This window comes from Myodes glareolus, chromosome 22 (genome assembly GCF_982192425.1).
Source record: "Myodes glareolus chromosome 22, mMyoGla1.1, whole genome shotgun sequence".
Classification (NCBI taxonomy): Eukaryota; Metazoa; Chordata; class Mammalia; order Rodentia; family Cricetidae; genus Myodes; species Myodes glareolus.
Genome location: NC_142047.1, coordinates 16,616,135 through 16,642,477, shown reverse-complemented (window position 1 = coordinate 16,642,477; position 26,343 = coordinate 16,616,135). Strand labels below are relative to the sequence as shown.

The 26,343-nt window shown below is 45.7% G+C and overlaps 1 protein-coding gene across 2 annotated transcripts; it reads right to left on the bottom strand.

Annotated features, from left to right (window-relative positions):
• Nucleotides 1-304: 304 nt before the first annotated feature.
• On the bottom strand, nt 305-24,003 carry C22H16orf78 (chromosome 22 C16orf78 homolog). Of its 2 annotated transcripts, none has more exons than XM_085682053.2 (6): nt 23,604-24,003; nt 21,602-21,703; nt 21,000-21,159; nt 6,638-6,670; nt 3,012-3,261; nt 305-554 (listed from the first exon to the last, which is right to left on the bottom strand). In XM_085682053.2, the coding sequence occupies exons 1-6, from the start codon at nt 23,862-23,864 to the stop codon at nt 407-409; spliced, it is 954 nt and encodes a 317-aa protein (XP_085538179.1). In that variant the 5' UTR covers nt 23,865-24,003; the 3' UTR covers nt 305-406. The 2 variants fall into 2 exon arrangements, with proteins under 2 accessions (XP_085538179.1, XP_085538180.1); XM_085682054.2 differs by having other exon boundaries at nt 23,715-24,003.
• Between the last annotated feature and the right edge of the window lie 2,340 nt (nt 24,004-26,343).

Below are 26,343 nucleotides of genomic sequence, written 5' to 3'. Positions count from 1 at the left end.
TCCCCTCTCAGGTCCTCTAGGGACTTGAGGCCCTGTTTTCTTGCTCAAGAAGCATTTTCTCCTAAGAAGCAGTTAAAAAAAAAAAAAACAAAACCTTGGTACACCCCCTTCCAGTTATGGTGTTTTAGATAGGGCCTCATGCAGCCCCAAACTGGCCTTGAGCTTTAACTCTTGATCCCTCTGCCTCCACCTGTGAAGGAATCAGGCAAATGCCACTGCACCCAGCGAGCTTTCTCTAGGGGGCTCTCTTCCCATTACTCCTTGTCTGCTGCAAGGTGGAGTCGAGGACAAAGCCGACACTAGCTAGTGATGATGCGCTTGACTTGTTGGCCTGGTGCGGTTTAGAGAGAAGCTAGTCGGCGGGGTGCTCTGTCCGCATGGGGCGAGGCTCCGCTGGGCAGTGCGGTTAGAGCGCCGTGCTGAAACGATGATCGAATATCTTCTTGGAGTCTATCTCGGACTCCACCATGTGTGGGTGGATGTCCACATCCATCCCTGCGTCCTTGCACAGTTTGATCAAGGTCTTGATGTTGTTCTTGGACAAACGCAGGTACCTTCAAGAGAAGGTAGGGAGAGGTGACAAGGAGCCGTGGGACCCGACTTTCCCTAGAAATGGGTTGGCTTGGGGCTGGGTGTAGTGATGCACACCTTTAATCCCAGCGCTTAGGAGGCAGAGGCTGGCGGATCTCTGAGCTTGAGGCCAGCCTGGTCTACAGAGTGAGTTTTGGGAAAGACAGAGCTACACGGTGAGACCCTGTCTCAAGAAAGGGTGGGGGTACAGGTTGACTTCGGGCAGCAAGAGACCTCGGCCTGGCTCCCTGTGTGTGTCCCTGATAGAAGGGCACCCCCAGGTGGCAGAGGTGGCAGGAGCTCGTGGTATTGTAACTCTTGGGAGTCAACCTGCCTGGCATCACCCCGGTTATCTCCAGAGAAAACGGGCTAATTTTCATTGGTTCAAGCACTACACTCAGCATGTGGTCCATGGAAGTCAAGGAAGCTCTGGTGTGGAAAGACAGGTGTTCCTTTGGGGAATGAGGTCGTTTGTTCATCAACAGAGTGACAGTCAGGTAAAGAATGGGCCATCTCATTTGGAAGACATGATTAAAATGGCACCAGGAAGAAAGAGTCCATGGCTAATGTGGGGTGTGGGTGCACGTTAGTTTGGGTGGGACATGGTATGATCACTGCTGCAGGCAGGGGATCTAAGCCAAGGCTGGGGGCCTTGAGCATGCGTACACAGAGCTGCATGAACGGGCATGCGTGCCTCCCTCTGATCTACACGCAGTTAAACAAGACCATTGATTTAATGCTTTCTAAAGCTTTGTAATCCTGACTTCTGCTGAGGAGTGAAATTGATCCCATCTGTGCTGTGGGATCCAGATAGAAGTCCTGGTTCCACTGTCAACCTTGACCTCAGGGCCAACTTCATATTTAATCATTTATCTATCTATCTGTGTCGAGACAGACACTCATTATGTAGCCCAGGCAGCCTCAAACACACAATCCTCCTGTCTCAGCTCCTGAGTGCGGGGATAATGATGTGTGCTAATCTTCTGACTTCTTGGTACCGGTTTTAGTAGAAGTTGGATGCTACCAGCCACCTGCTGGCTGGTTATGGGTGACAGAGAGGAGCTGTCTTGCTATTAACGGGCATCCTGCTTTGCCTGTGCTTGGATTCTGCCCCTGGACTGCCTTTGCTTATGGCCTCAGTTCCCTGGACCCCAGGGCAGCCTGCCAGGGAGGTATGGGTGGGCTGGCATGTGACATCCTTAAGACCCCACTGCACCATCTCACCCTTGTGTTAGATGCCTCCCCAAGGACTTTATAGGTGTCACCTGCCCCAGTGTTCTTGATCTCTGGGGGAAAGAACTCCCACTGTGGAGTCAGAGCCAATCAGAGCCACATCATTACTTGTCCCTGCAAGGAGGGCAGTCATCAGGTGTTGCCTCTCATTGACTCCATCCCTGCTCTATCTCTTAGTCTCCAGGAGCAACGGGCAGCACACACCTGAGCCATGTGGCTGGCCTTTCACCCAAGATGGCTATATTGCTGCCAGCTTGTCGAGGGTGGCCCTGTTATCCTGTTACCTCAATTACTCCTCAGCTAAAGGTTTTTAAACTTTGCCTGTTATGCCAGTTAAGGATGACACCGGCCTTGGGTGTTTTCGGAGGGGAGACCTGGTGATACGGTATGGATGGAGAGCGAGCAAGAGATAGGTGAGGCTGTGTGGTGGAGCTTTGCCTAGCTTGTGAAAGCCCCTGGGTCCTATTCCAGCAGTGGAGAAGGAAGAGGGGAATACAGAAACCAAACAGTCTGTGGCCACCTTGGGAATCTAAATCCCTAACATAGCAGAAGGGCCCTGGAGACAGTGACACCATGAGAAATGTCCCCTGTAGGCTCTGGTGTTCGAATACTTGACCTTCCAGTGGATGGCACTGTTTGGAGAGGTTTATGAGGGAGGGGCCTCGGTGGAGGAGGAAGTGTGTCATTGGGGACGGGCTCTGAGACCTTAAAGCCTCACCGGACATGTAGTGTGCACCCCGCTTCTTGCTCGTGTTTGAAGGTATGAGCTCTCGACTTCTTATTCCTGTCACCAGGCCAGGCCTGCTGCTACTACTTGCTGATGGGCCTTCCTGTCACGACAGACTCGCATCCCTCTGGAACCATAAACCCAAATAGCCTCCTCTCACATAGGTTGCCTTGGTGGTGGCATTTACCAGAGCAGCAGAAGAGCAACCAGTGCAGATACTGTCACTCAGATTCACCAGAGTGAAGGGACTCAGGGTTTTAGTCTTGTAGCAATACTTTGCCAGCTAGAGCCAGGTAGGGACGAGCTGGTTCCCTCCGTGTTCAGAAATGCATTCACACACTGCTGACTTAGGCCTGCCCCCTCCATGTCTCAGTGTGGGTCTACCGCCAGATAGACCTAGGCCTGCCCTCGCCATGGTCAAGCATGCGCGCATTCACACACTGCTCTTCTAAGCCTGCCCATGCACCCCAGTGGCGCTCACCGGCAGCTCAGCACCTCCTCTGGCTTCAGCATCCTAGCTGTCTCCATCTTGGGCTCTGTGCCCTTCTCCATGAGGCTCTTCAGCTTGCGGTCGTAGGAGTCGGGAGCCTTGCTTGTCCAGTCTCTCAGGCCTACCCTCCGTGTGCCAAACATAGTTTCCTGAAGTACGGGATCTATGGAGCTTTGTCTACGGAACGGGTTGACCCGAGTGCTGGTTTCCAGGGCTATGACATCCTTGATGTCTAAGTCTGAAATCGGAAGATGCCGTCAGGGAGTTAGATTCTGGGAGAGATGAGAGTTGGGCAGGGTAGGGTAGTGGTAGTGGGAAAGAGGAAGCCAGAAGAGCGAATGGGCTCCTCGTAGCTGCTCTGCGACCTTGGCACGAGCTCCTGCAGGGCTGCACCTAATCCTAGTCCATCCTCCGCTCTCCCAGCCTTCCGGCCCGCCTTCCTGTCTGCCTTTCACCTTGCCCCTTGCTTTCATTCTTTTCTGTCTTCCCTCACCAGAGGAAGTTTATCCAATGGGAGCTAACCAGGAAGGGGAAGAAACCGGAAGAGGTGAGTGTTAAGCAGCAGCTTATGGGGTTGGGTCACGTTGCAGGTGGCGTGTCAGGCCGAGAACGGGGTACAGCTGCGTAGATCTAGGTAAGCGGGAATGTCTGACATGACCCAAACATGAAGCTAGAGGTGGGGCGCCTCCACTGTTCCTTGCTGGAGTCTGTGTGTTTTACAGAACCCTCAGATGTCACATCGTCTCCTCATCCCACTTCTAATTGGTGTGATCGATGCAGAGAGAATTCTATTGCTTCAAAAACACACCATCAATTAGAATGTCCTGAGTTTTGCAAATATTTTGGAAAAATCAAAATATCTTTCATTATTTATAAAAATTATGTATCCTTGGCACACTACATTTGACAGTCTAAAACAGTTAAGGATTACAGGCTGAAGGACATCCCATTTTGGTCTACACTTCAATTAAAATGACTTTAGCTTTCTATCACTATGAATGAGATTGGCCAGTTTCCTTTATTTTATAATTTTTCTTTTTTGTTTCATGATTTTTGAAACAAGGATTCTCTATCCAGTCCTGGCTGTCCTAGAACTCACTCTGTAGATCAGGTTGCCTTGAACTCACAGAGATCCGCCTGCCTCTGCCTCCCGAGTGCTGGGATTAAAGGTGTGCGCTACCACTGCCCAGTTTATTTTATAATTTTTATTAATAAGGTTGCTTCATTTTAGGTATGGCATTTTCATTTATTGAGACCATTTTGCGGCTTCTCCCTTACTTGGTTGCAGTGAGTGCTGGCCTGCAGGGTCCATTGCCCACTGGATGCAGCCTGCCCAGTCAATCAACAGAGGGCTAATGTTTACTTCAGACATGATGTGTTTTCATGGGTTAGGTGTATTTGCAAATACGTTTTTTTAAAAAGCATTTCTTGCATCTATATTACTGTAAGTTTGGTGTAGTGACTTTTGGTATAATGTTACTATAGAGTTGTGATGGTTTGTTAGGTTGATACAGAAATGTCCAGGTCCTTAATGCGTGAATGGCAGTGGGTTATCTGCTCTTTACCGGCCACTTACAACCTGTATCATACAGGCTGCGACCTTTATAACTTGGCAGATGCAATAAGTAAGTAAGTAAGTAGTAAGTAAATAAATAGAACAAACTTGTAAATAGACTTAGTACGTGGCCACACGAGTCTCTTTTCCACACGAATCAGGTTTGTTTGGTTTGTGACACTTTGTGTCACTTGTAACTCGCCTCTCATGGTGATTCTGTCTCCACTTGTTAAAGTGCAGAAACTTAAGTTATTGCTCTTACTGTTTGTTTTATGTAGTCTCTCTGTGCATGTGTTTTGCTTTGCCCAGAGGTTTTGGAATGAAATAGGCTTGTTTTCATTAGTTATTCAAGAGGTGGGTAATTTTTTTTAATGCATTTCTTTTTTTTTTCTATTTTTTTCAAGACCAGGTTTCTCTGTGTAATAGCCCTGGCTGTCCTGGATCTCACTCTGTAGACCAGGCTGGCCTCAAACTCACAGAGATCTGCCTGCCTCTGCCTCTTGTGTGCTGGGATTAAGGGAATGCTCCGGAATGCTCCTGTCCAGTTTTCTTATGAATTTCTCTCTCTCCTTTTTTTTTTTTTTTAAAGTTGAAGAGTATCTTTTAACTTTATTTCTTATGATTGCTTTAGGATAAAATAGATGTTTCTAAAATCCTATGCTTTAGGGATCTGGGAGTTGACTCAGGGTTTTAAGCCCCATATTGCTCTTTCAGAGGACCCAAGTTCAGTTCCCAGCACCCATGTCTGGTGGCTCACAACCACCTGTAACTCCAGCTTCAGGGATCTCCTTCTGGCCTCTGAAGACACTGCACACGCATGCGCAAAACCACACTCATGTATATGTGCATATGTATAGCTTGAAAAAATAGAAACAAATCTTTAAAATAAATTCCTTATGCATTAGGGAAACTTTTTTGTTGTGAAGTTTATAGGTGGTGTTGACAAATATTGGCAATGTAAGATCTATGCGGTTTAAATGTTGGGTCTAGATCATCTCTAACTACATGACCGCATTCGTTAAAGCACTTCCTGTTAGAGCTCTTTATTTTGAAAGAGGAATGCTTAAAATTTCCTAAGGACTCATATTTTAGAAAAAAATTATTTTATGTGTATGAGTAAACACTGTCTGTCTGTCCACCTGATGCCCAGGGATGCCAGAAGAGGGCACCAGATCACCTGGAACTGGTGTTAGTTCTGAGCCACCACATGGGTGCTGGGAACCAAACCCACTCCTCTGCAAGAACAGCCAGGGAGGACTCTTAACCACTGATTCATCTCCCCAGCCCCATACTATATTTTAAAGGGTTCTCTTGGATTTTTCCATGGCTGCTTTCCCTATTTAGTTGCCCTTTCTGGTGCCCATGGCTGTGGGAGGTTCTTATTTATCCTTTACCATGTAAGAATATCTACCGCTACTTTCCTGTGCCTCCTTCTCCCTCGTTCTACCCCATCTCATTTGCATTTCCTTGTTATTTCCACCTTAGCCCTTGTTCTCAAGTTTTAAAGTCATTTGGTTTAAAGGATGCACCGAATTTTGCCTTTTGCCTGATTTGGTGGAGTTGCTTTCTTTGGTGGCATTTTCTGCAGACAGAGGCATACACACCTGTGCATCTTACACATCTTCAAACTTGCAGATGCCATCCAGTCACCCTGCTGTGATGCTGGTGTGTTTGGGACAGGTTTATGAGCTGTGAAATCTAAAGGATTCCAGCATAGCTTCCAATATCATGCCAGGTTGATTTTTTCCCCCCTTACAAGTAAACGTCTCTGTAAGCTTTCATGTTTTCATTAACACAGTTCAGGATGTGCTTATGGGAAATGGGTCCAGATTCCCTGTGAGGGGCAATGGACTTGCCTCAGATGGGGCTGTAGAACTTAGAACACTTCATGCTCCATATGGTGCTCTGGCCTGTGGCTGGTCCCTGACAGGGTGGCTGGGTTGGGAGGTCTCAGAAGTGTCTGTCTATGCACGATGGGGTTGGTGCTATGCTCTAAGGGGCCATGGTCTTAGTGTCCTCTTTGAAACTCAGAGACCTTAGAGTAAGAACATATACTTTCCTGCACTCTCTGATCCTCTTCCGGCTCCAAATGTGCCTACGGTGCAAACAACAGCAACAGTATTAAAGGTTATGGCAATTCAAGGGCTTTCTGGGGGCTGCTCTAGCTCTGCAACCACATCATATACATTCAGCCAGTGAGTAAGTAAGTTAAAGGTCATGTACCCAAGACCCCCACATCTAATGCGCGGTGACCCCAGGATGTTGGTACCTTTTCCTGGAAGCCTGTCCTGACCACTCTTCGAATAAAATGGTCCCCGCTTCTGGTACATAATGGAACAGATAACTTAGATTTTCCGCAGGCCACATTTGGGACTGCAGAGATGACTGTCTATCCATGTAGACAAAGGGTACATGTGTGCAGCCAACATTCTAAGTCTTTCCCATTAGAAATGCACCCTTGGCCTAAAGCCACAGAATACACACAGGCAGCCGGTGATTGGCCACCCAGAAGCCTCTTGCTAGTATTCAGACTTCTCCAGGTCTTTGTCATGGAATATGTTCTGTGCTTTCCTAGAATCTTTCATTGGCCTCTATCCAGGGTGACCATTCTAAAACTCAAATACAACTCAGTAAAGCACCCCATAGGCTTGCCATTATATTTTAGTCCATACATTTTTATTTGCAAATGTTCATTGCAATGAGTCATAGGTCTTGTCTGAGGCCTCTGACTTCTGCTACACTATCAATACTGGTCCTCACTGGGACTCCACTTGGATATCCCATTGCTGCCCTGTGTCGTCGAGATTCTGTGACATTGGATCTTCAGGACTGACCCCTTCACATCCTCCAGCAGTTCATAGATGGGGTGGATGTTAGGGTAGGCCAGCTCAGCCCTGAATCTGGGCCTGGGTGGTAGCTGAATTGGTCAGCGCACCAGCTCTCTCATATTCTCACTACCAGGGTGAACTCTCCAGCACTGCCCCGGCTAGTGCACCCAATAGCAAGGTTGCCATTGTATTTCAAGCAGGCTTAAATTCTGGAAAAATCAATTGAGACTTTTGCCAAGAGTTGGATAATAGAAAGTGAGTGTTTGACTTCCAACACAATTAGAAACCTGGGCATTGTAAGAATTTGCATCATTAAGACAGTGAACAACAGGCAGCATGAGACAGGAGAAGAAACAAGAATGCTAAGCCCCGTGACTGCCCCAGGTCGCGGCAGGTCCATCCTTCCAGGATAATAGGAGTGGGTCACATAGGGGAAACCGGACAGTGACAGGAGATGGGTTCTACAGACTGCAGCAGAGTGTGGGAAAGCCCCTCAGCTCAGTGCTGATCAGCCATTGTGGGGAAGGAAGGGACGTGGTGATAGAAACGGTAGATCAGAACTGGGTGGTGGTGGTACACTCCTTTAATCCCAGCACTTGCAGGGCAGAAGGAGGTGGATCTCTGTGAGTTCAAGGCCAGTCTGATCTACAGAGCTAGTTCTAGGACAGCCAGAGCTACACAGAGAAACCCTGTTTTGAAAAACAGAAACAAAAAAGAAATAGTAGATCAGGAAAAGACTGTATCTACATTTAGGAGAGGTAGTCTCATGTAGCCCAGGCCGGTCTTGATGCAATATAGAGGAGGAAGACCTTGAATTCCTGACCTTCCTACATCCACCTCCTAAGTGGTGGGATTACAGACGTGTGACGTCATGCTTGGTTCTATGTGATGGTGCTGGGGACTGAACTTAAGACGCTGTGCGTGTTAGGCAAGCACTCTACTGGTTGAGCGGCATCCCCAGTTTAGAAATATCTATTTAAATGTACCATTGTGCTCACCAAGGCCTGAGCATGTTAGGGGAGACACAGAAGACTCAAAGTGATCCAGATTGAACTTCTAGAGATGAAAATGTCAGTGTTTGAAATGAAAAATATATGAGATTAATAGAAGATTGAGCATTGCAGAAGAAAAGACTAGAACCTTAGGGGCATAGCCGCAGAGATTCTACAGAATAACTCATGAAAAGAGAAGGTCAAAAGACGAAACTAGTGAGTCAAGGAACTTTATGTGTGATTTGGGATAATCTGAAAGACAGAGAAAGGGTGGGAAACTAAATTAAAGAAACAATGGCTAAAATGTTGCAAATTTGTTATAAACTAGCAACCAAGAATGCCTACAAACCTCACACTCAAGTGTAAGAATTCTGAAGCAAATGACGTCAGGCTCAGCACTGGGAAATCGCGCAGAGGAAGATCTTTAAAGAACGCCTAGGAGTGAGGTAGGTCCAGCTTCGGGGACAATAGTTTCTAGCCTCCGCTGGCCACCAGGAGTTCAGTGGGGCGGGAGCTGATGAAGACCTGGGAGAAGAAAGACCCGCAGCCAGGAGGGCACAAAGGTGAAATAAAGACCTCTTCAAACACGCGGAAGCTGCAGGAATTTACACTCTTCTTCAGATCCATTAAAAGTTTCCAGGAAAGGAAAGTGACTGCAGTCAGAATTCTGGATTTATGCAAAGGAATGAACTCTTGGAATGCAGGAGAATGCATGCCTTGTTTAAATGTATTCAGAACAGAGCAAAACAAAACCAAAAACAAAACCCCAAATCCCAACAATGCATTGTGGGTTTGTAAGACACGGAGTACTCTGGTGCTGGCAAACGACGTGGAGGTAGTGGGGGCAGCACAGGAAAATGTGTTCTTGTAGGTTCCTTTATGCTGGCAGGAAGAGAACATGGCTGTGAGAAGTCAGGCGCATGTTCAGGCAAGACTCTGTCACCACCACAGTGCAAGGTTATAGTTGACAAACCGAGAAAGATGGAACAGGAACAAAATCACCCATGGGGCAGGCAAAATGGGGGGCAGGAGTGGGCAGAATCCTCTAGAAACAAATACCAGAATAGTGGTTTGCAAACCCAGCCACGGCAGCGGTATTAGTGTGATCACTTAATTTGACAATTCTTACAGCTCCGTTGAGGTATGACTGACAGATACTTTTGCTCATATTTAAAGTGGATATGTTGATTTGATGTACATATGAATCGAGATATGATAACAAAGTCATATTAATATACCCCAAACCATGGTTACATTCCTCTGTGTAGGCAGTTAAGATCAACTCTCTTAGCAAATCTGAAGTATGTAATACTCTATTGTTTGCTACAGTGTAGCGACTTCAAGTATGTAATGCAGGGCTAACTACACTCACCATGAATACACTGTATTAGAGCCCAAGGGGAGGGGCACAGAGGTCTTTGTGCTCACGCAAGCATTAGGGGAGCCTGGAATGCCAAGCACTGAAGATCGTTCCTTCAATGGAAGGAATGCGAGACCTATTATCCACCCAGAAGGCTGAAGTGGACTGCACTCTAGCCTGGACCTTTGTGATATCTCTGTGACTGGAGACTTTTCCGGCACTGGATCCTCCCCAGACCCTTATCCCAAATTTCAGTCAATCTATGGAACCTATCTTTACTGGACCTTACAGAGTGTCCATGTAATCACGCCTGCTCTGTTTAGCTTACTTTGTTCTTCTAGGAGATTTACGTGTGCTTTGTTGCACATGTGGGACTGAGTTAATTTTCAGGAGAATAGTTTTTACGAAATTGTGCTGTGCTTACGTATGTCTAAAATAAACCCTCAGGGTCAGACTCCTGAAGTTTGAACCGACACTGGCTACTGAGTTGTGTTGAACCAAACTGCCTTCTTGCCTCCCTCGGCTTGCCACTCTGCCGTCCAGGAAGGTCTCAGAGACCATGACACCCAAAATCTTTATCCTGTACCGAACATGTGTACCTTTGACATGAATGTACCCTTTCGCCACTCCAGGCCCTTGGCAGGCACCATTCTCCTGCTTCTCGAAGCTCAAGCATTTAGATCTATACAGATGCAGGCTCTCACCATGTTTGTCTTTCTCCAACCTTTCTCTCAGCCCAAAGCCTTCTCAAGTCATTTGCATTGTTAATGACAGAAGTTACTTCTTTCTCATGCCCGACTAGCATTCCATTTCACGTACACATCTGATTACCTGTTTTTAGCATTTTTATTATTTATTTATTTATTTATTTATTTTTGCGTGTATGAATGTTTTGCCTGCACCTATATGTTTACCACGTGTGTGCCTGGTACCTGTGGAGGTCAGAAGAGGGCATCGGATCCCCTGGAATTGGAGTTACAGATGGTTGTGAGCCTGCATGTGGATGCTGGGAATCAAACCTTGATCCTCTGCAAGAGTAGCCAGTGCTCTTAGCCACGGAACCATCTCTCCAGCCCCCTCATCTGACTTTTTTATCCACACACCCGTCAGCACACACTTAGGCTGTTTCCACTTCTTGGCTGCTGTGGCTAGCGCTGCCTTGAAGGCGTGATGCCTGGCTGTGGATCATCAGTGGGGTAGGTGGACCAGAGGGCCATTTGCTTTTTTAATTTTTGAAAGGTAGCTTTATGTTTTCCAAAATTCTCTGCAAACTTACAGTCTCACCGACAGCAAGAAGTTCTCTTCTCGTCACACTCTTGCTCCAGCTGTTTTACTTGTCTTTTGATACTGGTCATTCTGTGAGGTTATGAGATGGTATTCCCTGTGACTTTGGCTACTATATTATTTAAGGTTCTCTAGGGGACCAGAATTTATAGATTGGATCTCTCCATTTGTATATATCTCTCTATATATTACATACAATACCATGTATATTATATATAATATATTTTTATTATATGTATTACATCTCTCCCTATAATGTATATTTTTAGAAATAAAATTTATTCTAATAATATGCATGTTTACACAATATAACGTACAATATATAGATATGTTAGAATACATAGACATATATAATATGCATATTATATATTGAAGCACAGCTATATTATACATATAAAGGGGGTTTATTAGAATGACTTACAGGCTGTGGCCTAGCGCTTCTCTGTCAACAGAAGTTCCAAAAATCCGGTAGTTATTCAGCCTGTGAGGCTGGATATCTCAGCGTGTCTTCAATACACTTAATCCTGAAAAAGTACGCTCTAGAGCCAATGAAGGAATGAACTTGCTTAGCAAGGGTTAGAGCCAACAGGCAAAGGTCAAAGGCTTTCTTCTTCCACGTCTTTCACACAGGCTGCTAGAGAAGGCGTGGCCCAGATTAAAGATGGATTGTCCTACCTCGAAAGATCTGGATTAAAGGTGGATCTTCCTACCTCAGAAGATCCAGATTAGGAATGAGTCTTCCCAATTCAAGTGCCTCAGTTAAAAGAAAAAAATCCCTCACAGATGTGTCCAGCCATTTGGGTTTTTGCTAATTCCAGATGTAGGCAAGTTGACAACCGAGAGTAGCCATCCCAGCTCCTGATAGGTATGTTATGTGGATGCGACTTGCCTTTCCTTGTGACTGATGGTTCTGAGCCTGCACTCCCAAGCTTGATGTGTATCTATGTCTCCCCTTTGGAAAGCATTGTTTGCTAGTTATTTACCCATGTTTAAAAACATTTTGGCTTTTGTTGTTGTCTACGAGTTTGCTGTACGCTTGGATGTTGCGTTATTCAGTTTTTCTGTCATTGTGTAAATAGTTGAGAAAGTTAACTTGACGGAGAAAGGGCTTATTTTTGGTGCACGGCTTCAGTCTGTGGTCAGCGGTCTTCACTGTTTCTGGGTCTGTGATGATGCAGGGCAGCAAGGCGGAGGGAATGGTTGAATGCCATTCCTCTTAGAGTAGCCACAAAGCAGAATGGGTTAGAGAGTCCTTGGAGAGCAGGGGACACCTTCCCAGTACATGCCCAAATGGCCTACACCATCTAGGCTCCACCCCCTGTTTTCCAATACTGTCCACCAATGCCTCTGTGTCTGGAGTGCTCAGTGGATTAGCCCAGAGATGGGGCAAGAGCTCCCAGGGCCCAGTCACCTCTGATGACTGGCTCAAACAGCTGGAACCAAGCCTTCAGTACAGGAGCCTTTAGAGACTGCTTCATCTCCAAACCACAGCAGATATTAACCCTTCCTTGGCAGGCAGGTTGCTAACGCTCCCTCCCTCCTGATGTTTACTTTTGTAATTTGGTTTGCTGCACAGATGTCTTTTATCTTTACATGAGTCTTTGGTTGATATTTTGCATTTATTGTGTTTTTTTTTTGTGTGTGTGTGTGATATTGAAAATCAATTTCCAAGACTAATGTTATTGAGTTTCCCCTTGTGTTTAATTAGAGAAGTTTGGTAAGTTTCTGGTCTTACACCTCAATCTTCAACCTACTTCAGAGTTTTTTGTTTTTGTTTTGAGTGGCATAGGATATATTTCTTTGTGTATATTTATCCATTTCTCCAGTACCACTCATTGCATAACTATTCTTTCTCTTTTTCCCCCCTGTTTTTGGCACCCTTGTCGAATGCTTATTAACTCTATGTGTGGGATTATTTTGTTTTATTGTTTTGCTGTATCTGTTTTTAACCTGGTCTTACACTGCTTCGATTACTACAGTTTTAGAGAATAGTTTGTAATTGGGAAATCTGATGCCTCTGACTTTCCATCTTCGTTCTTAAGGATGCTTTGACTATGTGGGGCTTTTATTTCATTTAATTTTAGAATTTCCTTACAATTTTTGTGAAAATGCAGTAGCACTCTTGACAGATCTTATATTTATCCTGTAGACTGCTTTTGATAATATAGAAAATCTGAAAGTATTTTTCCAAGCTGTGAACACAAGGTTCCTTTTCACTCATTCATGGGTTTATCACTGTCTTATGGTTTTCAGTGTGCCTATCTCTTACCTTCTAAATATTTTATTGTTTAGATGCCAGTTTAAATGTTAGTCTTAAAAATTTCCTTTTCCAGGGCTGGAGATAGCTTAGTAGATAAGAGTTCTTCCTGCTCTTACAGTTTGGTTCCCAGCACCTACATCAAGGGGCTCACAACTGCCTATAACATCAGCTCCAGGGGTCTAACGCCCTCTTCTGGCCTCCCTGGGAATGACACAAAAGGCATACATGCGCGAGCACATGCACACACACACATACACATGAATGAAAAAAAAATCATAAAAATTTCCTTTTCTTCATTTGTCAAGAAATACAGTATCATATGAAGCAAAATAAGCCAAATTGACAAAAACAATAATGTTTTCTCTCATGTGGATACTAAATTTTATGTATGTGTGTGTAGGTGCATACACAAATTCATTTATGTTTAAGCATGAATGAAAGTATATGGGGAGGGGTTCTCTAGGAAAAGAAAGATTAGCAAGGAAAGGGTATGGAGGATGGATGTGATCAAAATACAAGATATAGTTGAAAATGTTTTTACGAAACCCATTGCTGTGGGTGATGAGCATATGCCAGTTAAACAGAAATAAAATCAATTCTACTTTGCTTAATCTTAATTTGTTCCTTAATTTGTTGCTTTTTGTTTGTTTTTGAAATCTTTTTACAGCTTTATGAGCATGGCATCTAAAAAGTGATGATTTTATTTCTTCCTTTCTGATTTTAGTCTGATTTCAGTCTCTTGTATTTCTTTTTCTTGCTTAATTGCTCTGGCCAGGGTGTCCGGTATCACGGTGAACAGAAATGGTAGGCTTTGTTCCCGGTCTTGAGGAAAATCTTTCAGCTTTTCACAGAGAGTGCGATTTTTGCTGTGGGCTTGTCATGTGTGGGCTTTACTCTGTTGAGATAAAGTTCTTGTGATTTATTAAGCATGTATCATAAAACAATGCATAGTTCTGACACAAAAAACCCCATGTGACCTGATTCCCATTCTTCCTTCTGCTAGTGTGTGGGCTTTCATGGGTTGACCATCCTTCCATGTTGGGGGTGACTTGTGATTGGCCATTGCGCACAGTTCATTCTTGTGAGGTGTTAAGCCTAGCTTGTACCATGGTCATTGGCCTGTGGGATTCTTTTTCCCATTGCCCTTTTTATCTGGCTTTGGTATCAGGAAATGAAGGCCTTGTAAAATGGGCTTTGGAATATCCCCTGCTCTTCGGCGACTTAGAAAAGCTCTAGAAGGATCTGCATGAATTCTCATTTAAACTTTTGATACGCTCTCCACGAAACATCAGGCCCTGGGTTTCTTTGACAGGTTTTGATTATTGACCCCATCTCCTTGCTCCTGTTCTGATTCATGTTGATTCACTTTTGACAGGTTTTGTGTTTCTAGGAATGTCTTTATTTCAGACAGTAACCTATTGCTACGTGGCCATTTGTAACTATTGCTTCTATCCCTTGCTCTTCCGTGGCATCTGCAATGTAGACGGTAGACTTTTTATCATAGATCCTCCTTCTCTGAGAGTCTAGCTAGAGATTCATCAATTGTTCATGCCTTTGAAAAATCAGCTGTTAGTTTCATTGATTATTTCATTGTCTGAGAATCTATATAGCAATAATTATCTTTATTATTTACTTTACTCTATTAACTTGGGCTTGTTTTTCCCCATTTACTTGCGGTTTGTCTTTCCGTAGCGTGGTACCTGTGGTGAGCGCAGTTTCAGCTTTGGCGTTTTGTGTCTCTATTCTCACGTGTCTCTGGATGCGTACCATGTGCTTTTGGACTTCTGTGACATCCTGGTTGTTCAGAAGAGCACTGTTTAGTTTACCGTTTTCCTTTGATTCTGGTTGGATGCAGAGAAGACCCTTTCATGAATCTGAAGCCCAATGCTCTGCCCTGGAGCATCTCCATTGTGCTTGAGAAGCGTGCGCAGCTGCTGTTGGCAGAGAGACGGGTGCTCTGGATGCATCTATTAGGTCCATTGGTCTTGTGTTTTCCAATCTGCTGTTTCCCGATTGATTTTCTGTCTAGATGATGTATCATTTTACCCCTCTTTAGGTTATTAAGTCCCCCACTATTATTGCCTTGCTATTTATTTCTGCTTTCAGTGCTGTTAACATTTATTTTATCTATCCCGGCAATCCAGCATTGGATGGATAGATATTTACAGCTGTTAGGTCTTCTGACAAATTGACCTTTTCATTGTTATATAATAACCTCCGTGGTCTGTTTCATCTGATGCCGGTACAGCTACCTCCTGCCTTTTCCATTTACACAGAATATCTTTCTTCCAGTCCTTTACTTGCAGCCTATGTGTGTTCTTCAAAGTTCAAATGAGCCTCTGCGGGTAGCATAGCTAGATTTTTGAGTTATCCATTCACTCTGTTTGGATTAGCAAATGCTAGAGTTTGCATGTGCTCCCCCAATTCACATGTCGGAAACTTGATGCTCAATCGAGTGGTATTGGAAAGTGGGCTGTGCTGGAAGATGCCCAGCTAATAGTGTCAGGATGGCATGCAGTCACATAGTGAGTCCATATTCCACGCTTCCTCTCCTGAGCACACCAGCTGCCCTTCACCTTCAGCTATCTTATGCTATAGCTCAAAAGCCTCCAGCAGGGGCCGCTGCTGGCATTCTTCCAAGTGAGGTAAAAAACTCTTTACCTGGTGTCTGGTGCTGTTACCGTAACAAAAATGGACTGGGGTGATCTTCCTTTTATGTTTCAGGACAAGGACTTACTATTGCTGCTATGTCTTTGATGGCTTGCAGGTCCTCTGTTCCTTCCCTCCTGTCTTCCCTTGTGTGTTGATGACACCTGACCATGGTGTGTCTTGTCCCTTTTCTCTTAACATCTTGCATATATACTAGTTATGCAAGTATATCTAGATAATAATACTAAGATACTATTTCTTATCTCTTTCTTTTTCTTCCTTTCCTCCTTTCTTTTTTCCCTTCCTTCCTTCCTTTCTCCCTCCCTCCCTCCCTCCCTTCCTTCCTTCCTTCCTTCCTTTCTTCCTTTCTCCCTCCCTCCCTCCCTTCCTTCCTTCCTTCCTTCCTTCCTGTCTTTCTTCATTCCTTCCTTATTTCCTTTCTTCCTTCCTTTTTTTTTTCTCCTTCAAGACAAGGCTTCTCTGTATAACCTTGGCTGTCCTGGAACTTGCTTTGTAGACCAGGCTGCCCTCAAACTCAGAGATCCGCCTGCCTCTTCCTCCAAGTGCTCTCACAAAGAGGGTTTTTATTTGGAGAGAGGGAATGGGAAAAGTGGGGAAAGGGAAGGGGGAGGCCAGCCTCTGGGGACAGGAGTGGTGGAAGAGAAGAGAGAGGCAGAGAGAGAGAGAGAGAGAGAGAGAGAGAGAGAGAGAGAGAGGCAGAGGGAGAAAGAGAGACAGACAGAAACAGAGAAAGACAAAGAGAGAGAGAGAGAGATAAAGAGAGAGAGACAGAGACACACACACACAGAGAGAGAGAGGCACAAAAGCCTTCCTGCCCCTTCAAGGAACAGCAGGCAGAAATTCACAGTCTGCTGGAAGCTCCCTGTGTACGAAAGTTACTTTCCTATTCCTTTCAAACCTTTTGCATAGACTTGAGGTTTAATGTGACTTGTTTTGGTGTAGATGTTTTGTGACCTCGTGAATCAAAGATTTTTCCTCCCCTAAATTTTGGAAGTTTTCATTCATTTATTTTTTTGTTTGTCCGGAGACTTGGTGGTTTTATGTAGTCTCAGCTGGCTGGAAACTTGCTATGTAGACCAGGCTGGCCTCTGACTCACAGAGATTCGCCTGCCTTCTGAGTGCTGGGATTAAAGGTGTGTGCGGCCATGCTTCCTTTATTTATTTCCTAGATGATCTTCCCCTGTCTTTTTTTCTCTTTCTCAGACAGCCACGCTGCACGTATTATTCTGTTTTCTTGAATTTTCTATTTGTTCTTTTTACTAGATCATTTTAAAAGTGTCTTTGAATCGAGGATTCTTCTGTTTCGTCGGCTGTGCTGTTAAAATGCTCCATTGCAGGGCACTGTATCTCTCAATTTCCTATATTTCTGTCTGTTTTAAAAAGTGGTTCCGTTTCTTTACTGCACTTCTCCTTTTATTCAAACATGATTTTCCGGATTCCATTTTGCTGCCTGTTTTGTTTCTTAGTATCCTGTTTTTTAAACTGAAGATTTTTTTTCGTACAATGTATTCTGATCACAGTTCCTTCTCCCTCATTTCAGACCCATCCCAGATCCTCCCCACCCATCCAACTCCTCCTTCCTTCTTTCCCTCTCTCTCTCTCTCTCTCTCTCTCTCTCTCTCTCTTCCTCTCCCTCCCTCTCTCTCTCTCTCCCTTTTTCAATATCAAAAAGGCAAAACAAAAGAAACAAATAACTCCAGATTTTAAAAAGAAAACAGAAAAAGCATGGGACGCACCCCCAAATAGAACCCATAAAAACACAAAATTAGAAACCATAACATTCAAGGAAAAGACCAGTAAGGTAATTTCCAGGCAAAGCAATAAGTATGAGACCAAGAATCTCCAATAGTACCACGAAGTTCATTTTGTGTAGCCATCCACCGCCGAGCCTGTCCTCAAGTGCAGTTTGTAAACACAGTAGGACTTCATTGGAGAAAACCTACTTTTCCTTTGCAAGGGTTGTCAGTTGGAGACAGATTCTTGGTTAGGGATGGAAGCCTGTGCCCAGCTTCCTTTCTCATTGACTTGATCCATCAAGTCATCTAACTTGGATCTGTGCAGGCCCTGGGCATGCTGCCTCAGCCTCTGTGAGTTCATACATTTGCCAGTCCTACTGTGTGTCGAAGGCCCTGTTTCCTTGGTGCCCGTCATCCTCACGGACTCTGACACAGTCTTCCAGTTCCTCCTCCACATCACGCATTGACCTCTGAAAGGGGAGAAATGATGGAGACATCCCACTGAGGGCTGAGTGTTCCAAGACACTCCTGCACATTGTCCAGCCATCTCTGTCTTAGCTCCCATCTACTGAAGAAGGAAGCTTCTCTGGCGACCATTGCCTTATCGTTCATTACGTTTTAAGAAAATTGTTCTGAATTGTTTTTCAGTCAGTTTACTGATCTTCATTTCTTTGTGGTAAGCTATCCGTCGTTTGAGTTTTATTACTTTTCGATGGCAATGTTGTGAAGAAAACCACATTAAGCATAAACACACAAATTAGTTAGGAAGGTAAATGTGGCAGCCATGGAAGTCAAAGCTGTAGGAGAGTCATTCAGTGGAAGACTAAGTGCAAATTAAGACAATGGTAGGGAGACAAAGGGGAGAGAAACAGATGAAGGCATAAGGACGGGAGAAGTCACCAGACCAGGCCATGAATTGAAGAAGAAGACACAAAGAGGATCTCTTTCTGCCTGTCCTCCTCTGAGGTGAAGGCACATGAAGCTTGTTGAGTCTGTACGGCTCAAAGTGGGAATGGGAACTGGGCATGTAATTGGTGCTTTGCCTGCTCTGAGACTTCCTAATCACCACCTCGTCTCCCGGTCCAGATCCTGCCTGCTGGTCTGAGGTAGCTTGCAAGACTGCACAGGAAAATGTCTGTACTGTGGCTAAGCTCAGCCAGACTCAGTCTTGCATGCCAAATGAGGACAGGTGCATGTGCTTCTTAGCTGCCTGGACCCATTTACTGCCCTCTAGTGGCTATGGGTTGTTATACAGCAGAAGGAGCAAGACCTCCATTCTCAGATCTGGTGAATCGGATGGTGAGGAAGAGGAAGGACAACAGAGGATCAAACTGCCAGCAAGTTATCCTTCATGTCTACATCTTGAACAGTGAGGTGAAATTATCTACTGCCAGGAGGTTTCTTTAGGGAAGGGACTGATTTTGTTTAGCAAAATATCTTGATAGCAAGCACCATTTATGAATGAGACAGAAGAGGCAAAGATCAGAGTTGATGGTATACTGTATGAATGAGACCGAAGAAACAGATTAGAGTTGATAGCATACTGTATGAATGAGACGGAAGAGACAAAGAGTAGGGTAAGTAAAAGCCAGTGGCGCTGAGTGGGGAGTGCAGAGGTGGAGACAACGTTGGAGGAAACAGGGAAAGAGCAGCCTTCGAGGACTGGAACTACCATAGTGGACCCTTAAGCAGGCTTCCGCTCTCCATCAATGATGAATACCAGCGCCTCCAGTTGCCTGGCTCTAAACTCTGCCCGGAACCTTCAGAAAACCCCAGGAAGCTTTTCTTACTGGCAAGCACAGCTAAGAAAATCTTTGTTGTGGGGGATCAGGAGGCAAAGGGCTCTGAAGAATAAAAGTGGGGGTCTCCTGACCAGCTCCTGATTTGCGTGCACTGTGTCTCTGTGATGTGATTCCTAGCCTCTGCTGACCCCGAAAGTTTCAGTGAAGTCTGCTCACACACAAAGGCTTCCAGGAGGAGTCTGGGAAGAAATCACAGCAGCAAGGCTACTGTGCATCTCAGTATCAGGAAGCAGGAGGTGGGGGGGGGGGTGTTCTGCTGGAAGCAAGATCTAAGGAAGCTCACGAACCCAGTGGGGCCAGTACAGTGTCAACACTGACAGTGGGCGTCACAGAGAGCATGGATGAGGTACGGAGCTTCCCATCTTGATTTTATTTCTACGGCAGGTTTTTAATAAAATGTTTAGAATAATTAAGAATTTATATAACATTGTATAATAATAATTAGAATAGCTTCAAAGAAAACGAAGAGGGTTTTTCCTACTCTTCAGTTTTCCTGAATGCTCAGATCTCATGTAACCACAGTGCTTTACCAAAAGCAAGGGCTCTACGATGGACAATTTACAGTGCTTCTTCAGATTAGATGAATGCCCCATTAACGCGATGGTGTGGGTTCAATCCAGAGTCCCCCAATGCTCTTAGCACCGCAGGCCCTCCATCATACTGAACTTTGACAAGTCGGAGGCTTCAGTGTGCCTCCCATGGCTTTGGTGTACGAAATGAAAAGACGGGGAACATGTTTGCGTTGGGACACAAACGGACAACCACGTGACTCCGCTCCAAGCTCCTGCCCACTTTCCACCTGGGCAAGTAGGAATGCCTTCCAGATTCTACGTTCACCATAAGCTTGTATCCCAAGAGGCCAAGCACAGACTACGCTTAGAGTGGGTCTGTTTTCCAACCCTCTGATCCCACCTTGCTGAGCACTCCTGTGTCAGGCTGACTTCCAGTCCCCATCACTGCAGCCCCATAGCCACGCTACAGAGAAAGTAGGGTTACTCTACTATTTTACATGCGTCAAACCCAGACCTGGAAGCTGGGGGCATGGCCGGGATGATACAACTGAGTGGTGAAGCAGGACTGTGAACTGTAACTCAGGCCTGTCCCTTTCTAGGGGTGGACACTACTTGGCAGATGTCAGGACACCAGGATGACACCCTCTCTAGTAGACATTGTCACTGTGTTTAACTCAGGAAATTTGTAACCCACAAAGGCAGGGTCACCAAAGCAGTTCCTGATCTAGCAGCAAGGTGTGCTGGGTTCCTGATAATACCCGGGGGGAGGCAGAGCTCAACAATCACTTCCTCCTATCCAGGGCATGCCCAGATTGTCAATGCTACCCTGGGAGTGATTCCCCAAGGACCCTGCATGCTGGGTCCTGACTCTTATGAACACAGGTTTCAATTAGCATGGATAGGCAGCTCTTCTACTGCCTCTGAGAAATGGGAGCGGGGAAGGCAGTTCTGGTACCCCAGGGCCCAGGTTCTTTCCTTACCAGACTTCTTAAGGCCATCCCTGCTGAAGTCGGAGGACAGCATGCTTAAACGCTTGCCTTTAAAGTCTGTTCCATACCCTTTGCGGTAACCGCTGACGAACTTCTTGCTGGCATTTGGATCTTGATTCTTGGAGCCATGAGGTACGTTATGCTCAGCAGCCTCCAAACCCAAATAGAGAAATTCCCACAATTAGGTCAAGGATCTGCCCTGGGCCCAGGAAGAGTTCAAGGGGGCTGGAGTGCCCTCTCTTCTGGCTTACTAAGTCTTCACTTTTATTTCTCCTTATCTCTTAGGGGTACAAGCAGCTCATACCTGCAGGCAGGTTGGGAATCCCCTCGAGCTACAGGGCTGAGTGCTCCCACAGTTCTCCAGGCCCTGGCATCCCTATGTGTGGAGGGATGTGGGTGGAGGAAGGTTCTAAAACTGGACCTCAGGAAAGTAGGGATTGTTGGTGAAGCAGTGCAGGGCAAGTGGGGGTGCAGGAGACTCGTTTGTTGAGCTGTCATTATGGGGCAGAGAGGCATCTAGGGGTCTTCACAAACCTTATGACCAGACATTGTAGCAGAGGAGCAGCTGTGGGGAGAGGCGGAGGGGTAATTACCTTGTTGAAGGTCACCTTACGGCCATCTTTGTCCTGCTTCTTCTTAGCGCCCAGGCCTTTCTTTGCTCTCTCTTCTGCACGGTTCGCCTCTTGGTTCTTTTTCTGAAAAGGGCAGGAGAAAGAGATCTGCAGTCGCCCTGTGAGGGTTCCGTGCACTGTCCCTAAACAGGAGAGCACTCCTGGAATGTGGGAATCCAAGTCGTAGTAGCTACACTCTGGAGCCTCTTGTCCCTGTGGACATCTCATCAGTCACTTGCTCAGTGGCCGCACTTTCCTGGGCAAATGCCTGCTCTCTCTATGGTTTCGTTTAGGTTCCATGAGCAATAACCTCTGGATGTGACAGAGCAGCTTGGGAGGAAAGGATTTATGTGGCCTATGTGTCTCTATCACAGCCCATCACAAAGGAAATCAGGGCAGAAACTCAAGCAGGAACCTGGAGGCAGGAACTGCCGTAGAGCCCACGAAGGAGTGCTGCTTACTGGTTTGTTCTCCATGACTTCCTCAGCCTGCTTTTTTATACCATCCAGGAGCCCGGGTGCCTCGACATCAGTTCCTGCCTCCAGGTCCCTGCTTGAGCTGAGAGCTTCCACAACAGCCTTTAATCAATGGCTTTAATCAAGATGCCCCACATGCTTGCCTATGGGCTAATGTGTAGGAGGCACTTTCTCAGTTGAAGCTGCCTCTTCCCAGACGGTCCTGGCTTGCATCAAATTGACATCAAAGCTACCCAGCATATTATCCAAAGCCAGGAGTCATCGAGCTGCTTTCCAAGGTCGGCATGGTTTTGTTCAGCTTAGTGGAAAAAGGAGTCAGAGTTTGGGCCAAGGCTGGTTTTGCAAGTGGAGTAAGGAGTAGGGTATTTCCTCCTGCAGGGGCGCTCATGACAGATACTGAATTCCGAGAGATCCAGCAGCCAGGCCCTCAACCCCAGATGACGGGAGGAGCAAGCGACCAGAGATCATTTAGGAGCGGAATGCTCAGCAGAGGCTGGTGGAGTTGGCGCTAGCTCCTGCTGCACAGAGGCAGGTGAGCAGGCAAGCATCGGCCCAAAAGCAGGGTGCGGGGGCTGCAGAGAGCAGAGGGGGTTGTGAGGAGCGGGCCTAACAAAGCTCAGACATGTGGGAACTGGATAACTTTGAATTTGAGATACTGCTTTGTCCTTTATTAACGCTGTGACCTTTGTTCATCCCTATTTTCCTATTTTCCAGCTATGGGCAGTCATGGCTCTGGCCGCACAGTCTGGCTAGAAGCAGTGGTTGACAACGGAGATTAGCTACCGTGCTGCCTGCCTTAGTCATGCTCCCTTCACCTTTTGCTCTGGGGGACAAGAGGCCATAGGAGCATCCTCGGCAGCTGGGGGATGTAGGATGTATCTTCGGACTTGATTTTCACAAATAATGGGCCCAGGGGACCTAAACTCTGGGGAAAAAAGGCCAATTTGGTACCAAGTCTCCCCATGAAAGCGGAATGGGCTGGTGAGATCTGCCCCTTCAGTGGGGGAAGAGTAAGGTATATGCTAGGAGGTGTCTCAGTGGGGACTGGCTGTAGGAACGAAAGATCCACGCTGGAGCCATCATGAGAAGAGAGGAGGCAGGGGACAGTGGGAAGGCTCCATGCCTGCACGGGGACCCCAAAAATTAGTGCGCGTGACTGTTTCCAACACCGACAGGTACTAGCTGTGCCCACAGTTTGACCTAGTGTCAGACAGACTTTTCCCTCACCAGAGACTCTGACTCAAGTGCCTTGTAGAGCGTCTACTTCAGACCACTTGTATTTAGGCAATCTCTTTCTCTTCCTCTCTGAAATAGAAATCTCACCCTGCATTTTCTATAGCAAAGCGTCTTTCTCAATGACTTGAAGCCATCCCTTAAAATATGACCACCAGGAAAGATTGTAACGCTGTCTTTGGTGGGAGAGAAGCCCAATCGTGACAGTTGGCATTAGGAAACACAGCCTAACCAGGGTGAGCGATCTCACCTCTAGGACTTCCCTGCTAGCTTACCCAAGTATTTAAAAAATGATCCCCCTTTGCTCGGGGGTGTCGAATTCCAATTCTTTCTCCTTTTAATAATCTTGCATACAGTCTCGCAGCAATTTCTTCCATCGTACACACCTGGAGGGCACGCTTCTTCTTGCCCTGCCTCCTCTCCAGCCACTCCAGCACCCGGGTGAGGTCGGACATCCGCCTCTCCTCCGCCGTCCTCCAGACGGACTTCCTCTCGGTGGGCTTCAGATCTTTGAGATCTTCTAAGTCTTCTGCCATGCTGATGCCTCAGCTGTGCCCCGCAGGAGAGCCTGCCACTCTTTTCTCTTGGTCCCTGGGTCTGCTGGTGAGGCAGGCTGTGTCCTCTGGATGTAATGATGCAGGGCAGAGGTGGGAAGCAGATGAATGCTGGCCTGGGGGTAGAAGGCCTGGAGAGTGACTGTGAGGTCACTGTTGACTTAGCAACTGTCCTCTAGGTCAGGGATGGGAGTGGAGGGAGGATGTAAGTTACCTCTCACTTTTCTCTATGAGCTCACACCCCCTCCTTTGGTTACTCTCTCCCCTGGATTTACAACCTCTGTTCAAGTTCTATGAGCTTTTTCTTGAGGATATGCAAGAGATGTCTATTCACCCAAGACAGGGAACCAATGACAGATCAAAATAACAGTCACACCAAAGTTCAAATTGGCTTGCCAATGAGTTTATTGGGGTTACTTAGGCGTATGAGTGTGGGGTTACTTACACAAGTGGAGATGGCTCACAGACCACAGCATCACTGAAAGCCCACCTCACCTCAAGTGATAGCTGATAGATCACAAACATGGCAACCTAGGAGCTCTCTGCTCATCTTCGGGCAGATTGATAGGTCAGTGAGCCTCTTCCAAGCAGCCCTTGCTTCTCTTTAGTTCCCCAGCGATTGCTTTATTATTTTTAAGATTAAAAAAGAAATCACTTTCCCCTTTCCTTCTCCTGGACCCTCCCACATTCTCCCCACTGCTCTTTTTTCGAATTCATGATCTCTTTCTTTAACTGTTACGATTATATACATAATATGTATTTCTAAGATATATTAATTATATTGCTAATACAATTAATAATATATATATATATATATTTCTAAATAAAAACTACAACTAGCTTAGTCTATATAATGTTATGTGTATGTTTATATTCAGGCTGGCCATTTGGTATTGTATAACCAATGGCTATGCCCTTTCCCTAGGGAAGACAATTTCTCTTGCTCTTAGCATTCTTTAGTTGCCTATAGTTTGTGTAGGGTTGAAACCTTATGAGATTTTCCCTGTCCATGTTAGCATGTCTGTTGTGTTGCCCTTGTCCTTGTTTAGCTCCTGCTAGGGCAGCCATGTTGATGAGACCTCATGGGTGTAGATTCTGACAGTTCTAGGAGACACAATTGTTATGAGTAGATCACCAGAGTTGATCACTCAGACACAGTTTATAGCCAATTGAAAGTCTTTATTCCAGCCGGCTGGAACTACACTCAAATATTTGGGAACCTAGGTGTAGCCCCAAGTTTCTAAAATACAGGGCTTTTGAAGGCAACACCCCCAAAACTCAAAGAGCAAAACCCTATCCCAGCATCTTGCTTTGAAGCTGTTGGGGAAGCAGTTGAACAGAAGCTAAGATAAGCAGTTAGCTGGAGGGGGAGGTTTGCACAAGCAAGCAGTTCTACAGAAGCTAAGATAAGCAGTTAGCTGGAGGGGTTCTACACAAACAAGTAGGGTTTTTTTGTTTTTGTTTTTGTTTGTTTGTTTGTTTGTTGTTGTTTTTCTGAGACAGGGTTTCTCTGGATCTTTGGAGCCTATCCTGGGACTAACTCTTGTAGACCAGGTTGGCCTCGAACTCACAGAGACCTGCCTGCCTCTGCCTACCAAGTGCTGGGATTAAAGGTGTGCGCAACCACTGCCCAGCTACGGGTAGTTTTAAGAGAAGCTAACTTAACTCTGATATCCTGACCTTTGATTCCTAAAGTAGAGCTGAGTAATTTTCCATGGGATTCTTCATCAAGAAGATAAAATTCCAAGACCTGAAATGGCCTCAGCAAAAACTCGAGATAGAAGAACCTCTGCACTGTCTTGCCCTCTCACACAGTCTCACAGCAAACTCCCTGTTCCCTGAGCTCTTACAATCTTTCTGCCCCATCTTCCACAATGATCTCTGAGACTTAGGTGCAAGAGTTGTATTGTAGATGCACCATTTGGGACCGGGATCTACAACTCTGTTTTGATTGGGTTGTAGATGTTTTCTGTAGTGGCCTCCATCTACTGCGAAGAGAAGATTCACTTATCTTTCTGTTGCTATAATAACAAATATTTAGAATATTGTTAGGAATTATGTTGGTTTAATAAAGTGGCTGTCACAGGTTCTCTTCTAAGATCCATGACCTCACTAGCCCTGAGTGGTTGACTAGGTTTCTAGTAGCAGACATGATTTCACTCTTGTTAAGTGGATTGTAAGCCCAATTAGGGAACTGTTTGTTACTGCCAAGGCATGTACCCCACTACTGTACCTTTGGGGTTACTGAGCTGTGCTAGTCATCAGAGCTAGGTAAATAGATAACAGCCTAGTTGTGTTAGACATAATTGTTAGGTAGGCCTATTGGTTGCTTCTCTCATTTGGAAGCTTGCATGGTGCATTCTGGTACCATGAAAGCTAGTCCTTAGGAGGCTTTCAGTCAGCTCTAGCTCAGGGCAGGGGGCATTTGGGCACTAGATTTTAAGTACATATGTCTTAGGGT

Coding starts and splice junctions, on each gene's coding strand:
- C22H16orf78 (XM_085682053.2), bottom strand. CDS start 23,864: ATGGCAGAAGACTTAGAAGATCTCAAAGATCTGAAGCCCACCGAGAGG. Junction 6,671..20,999: donor GGATGGCCTTAAGAAGTCTG/GTAAGGAAAGAA, acceptor TTTGCACCGTAG/GCACATTTGGAGCCGGAAGA. Junction 3,262..6,637: donor CGGAAGAGGATCAGAGAGTG/CAGGAAAGTATA, acceptor ATCTTCCGATTT/CAGACTTAGACATCAAGGAT.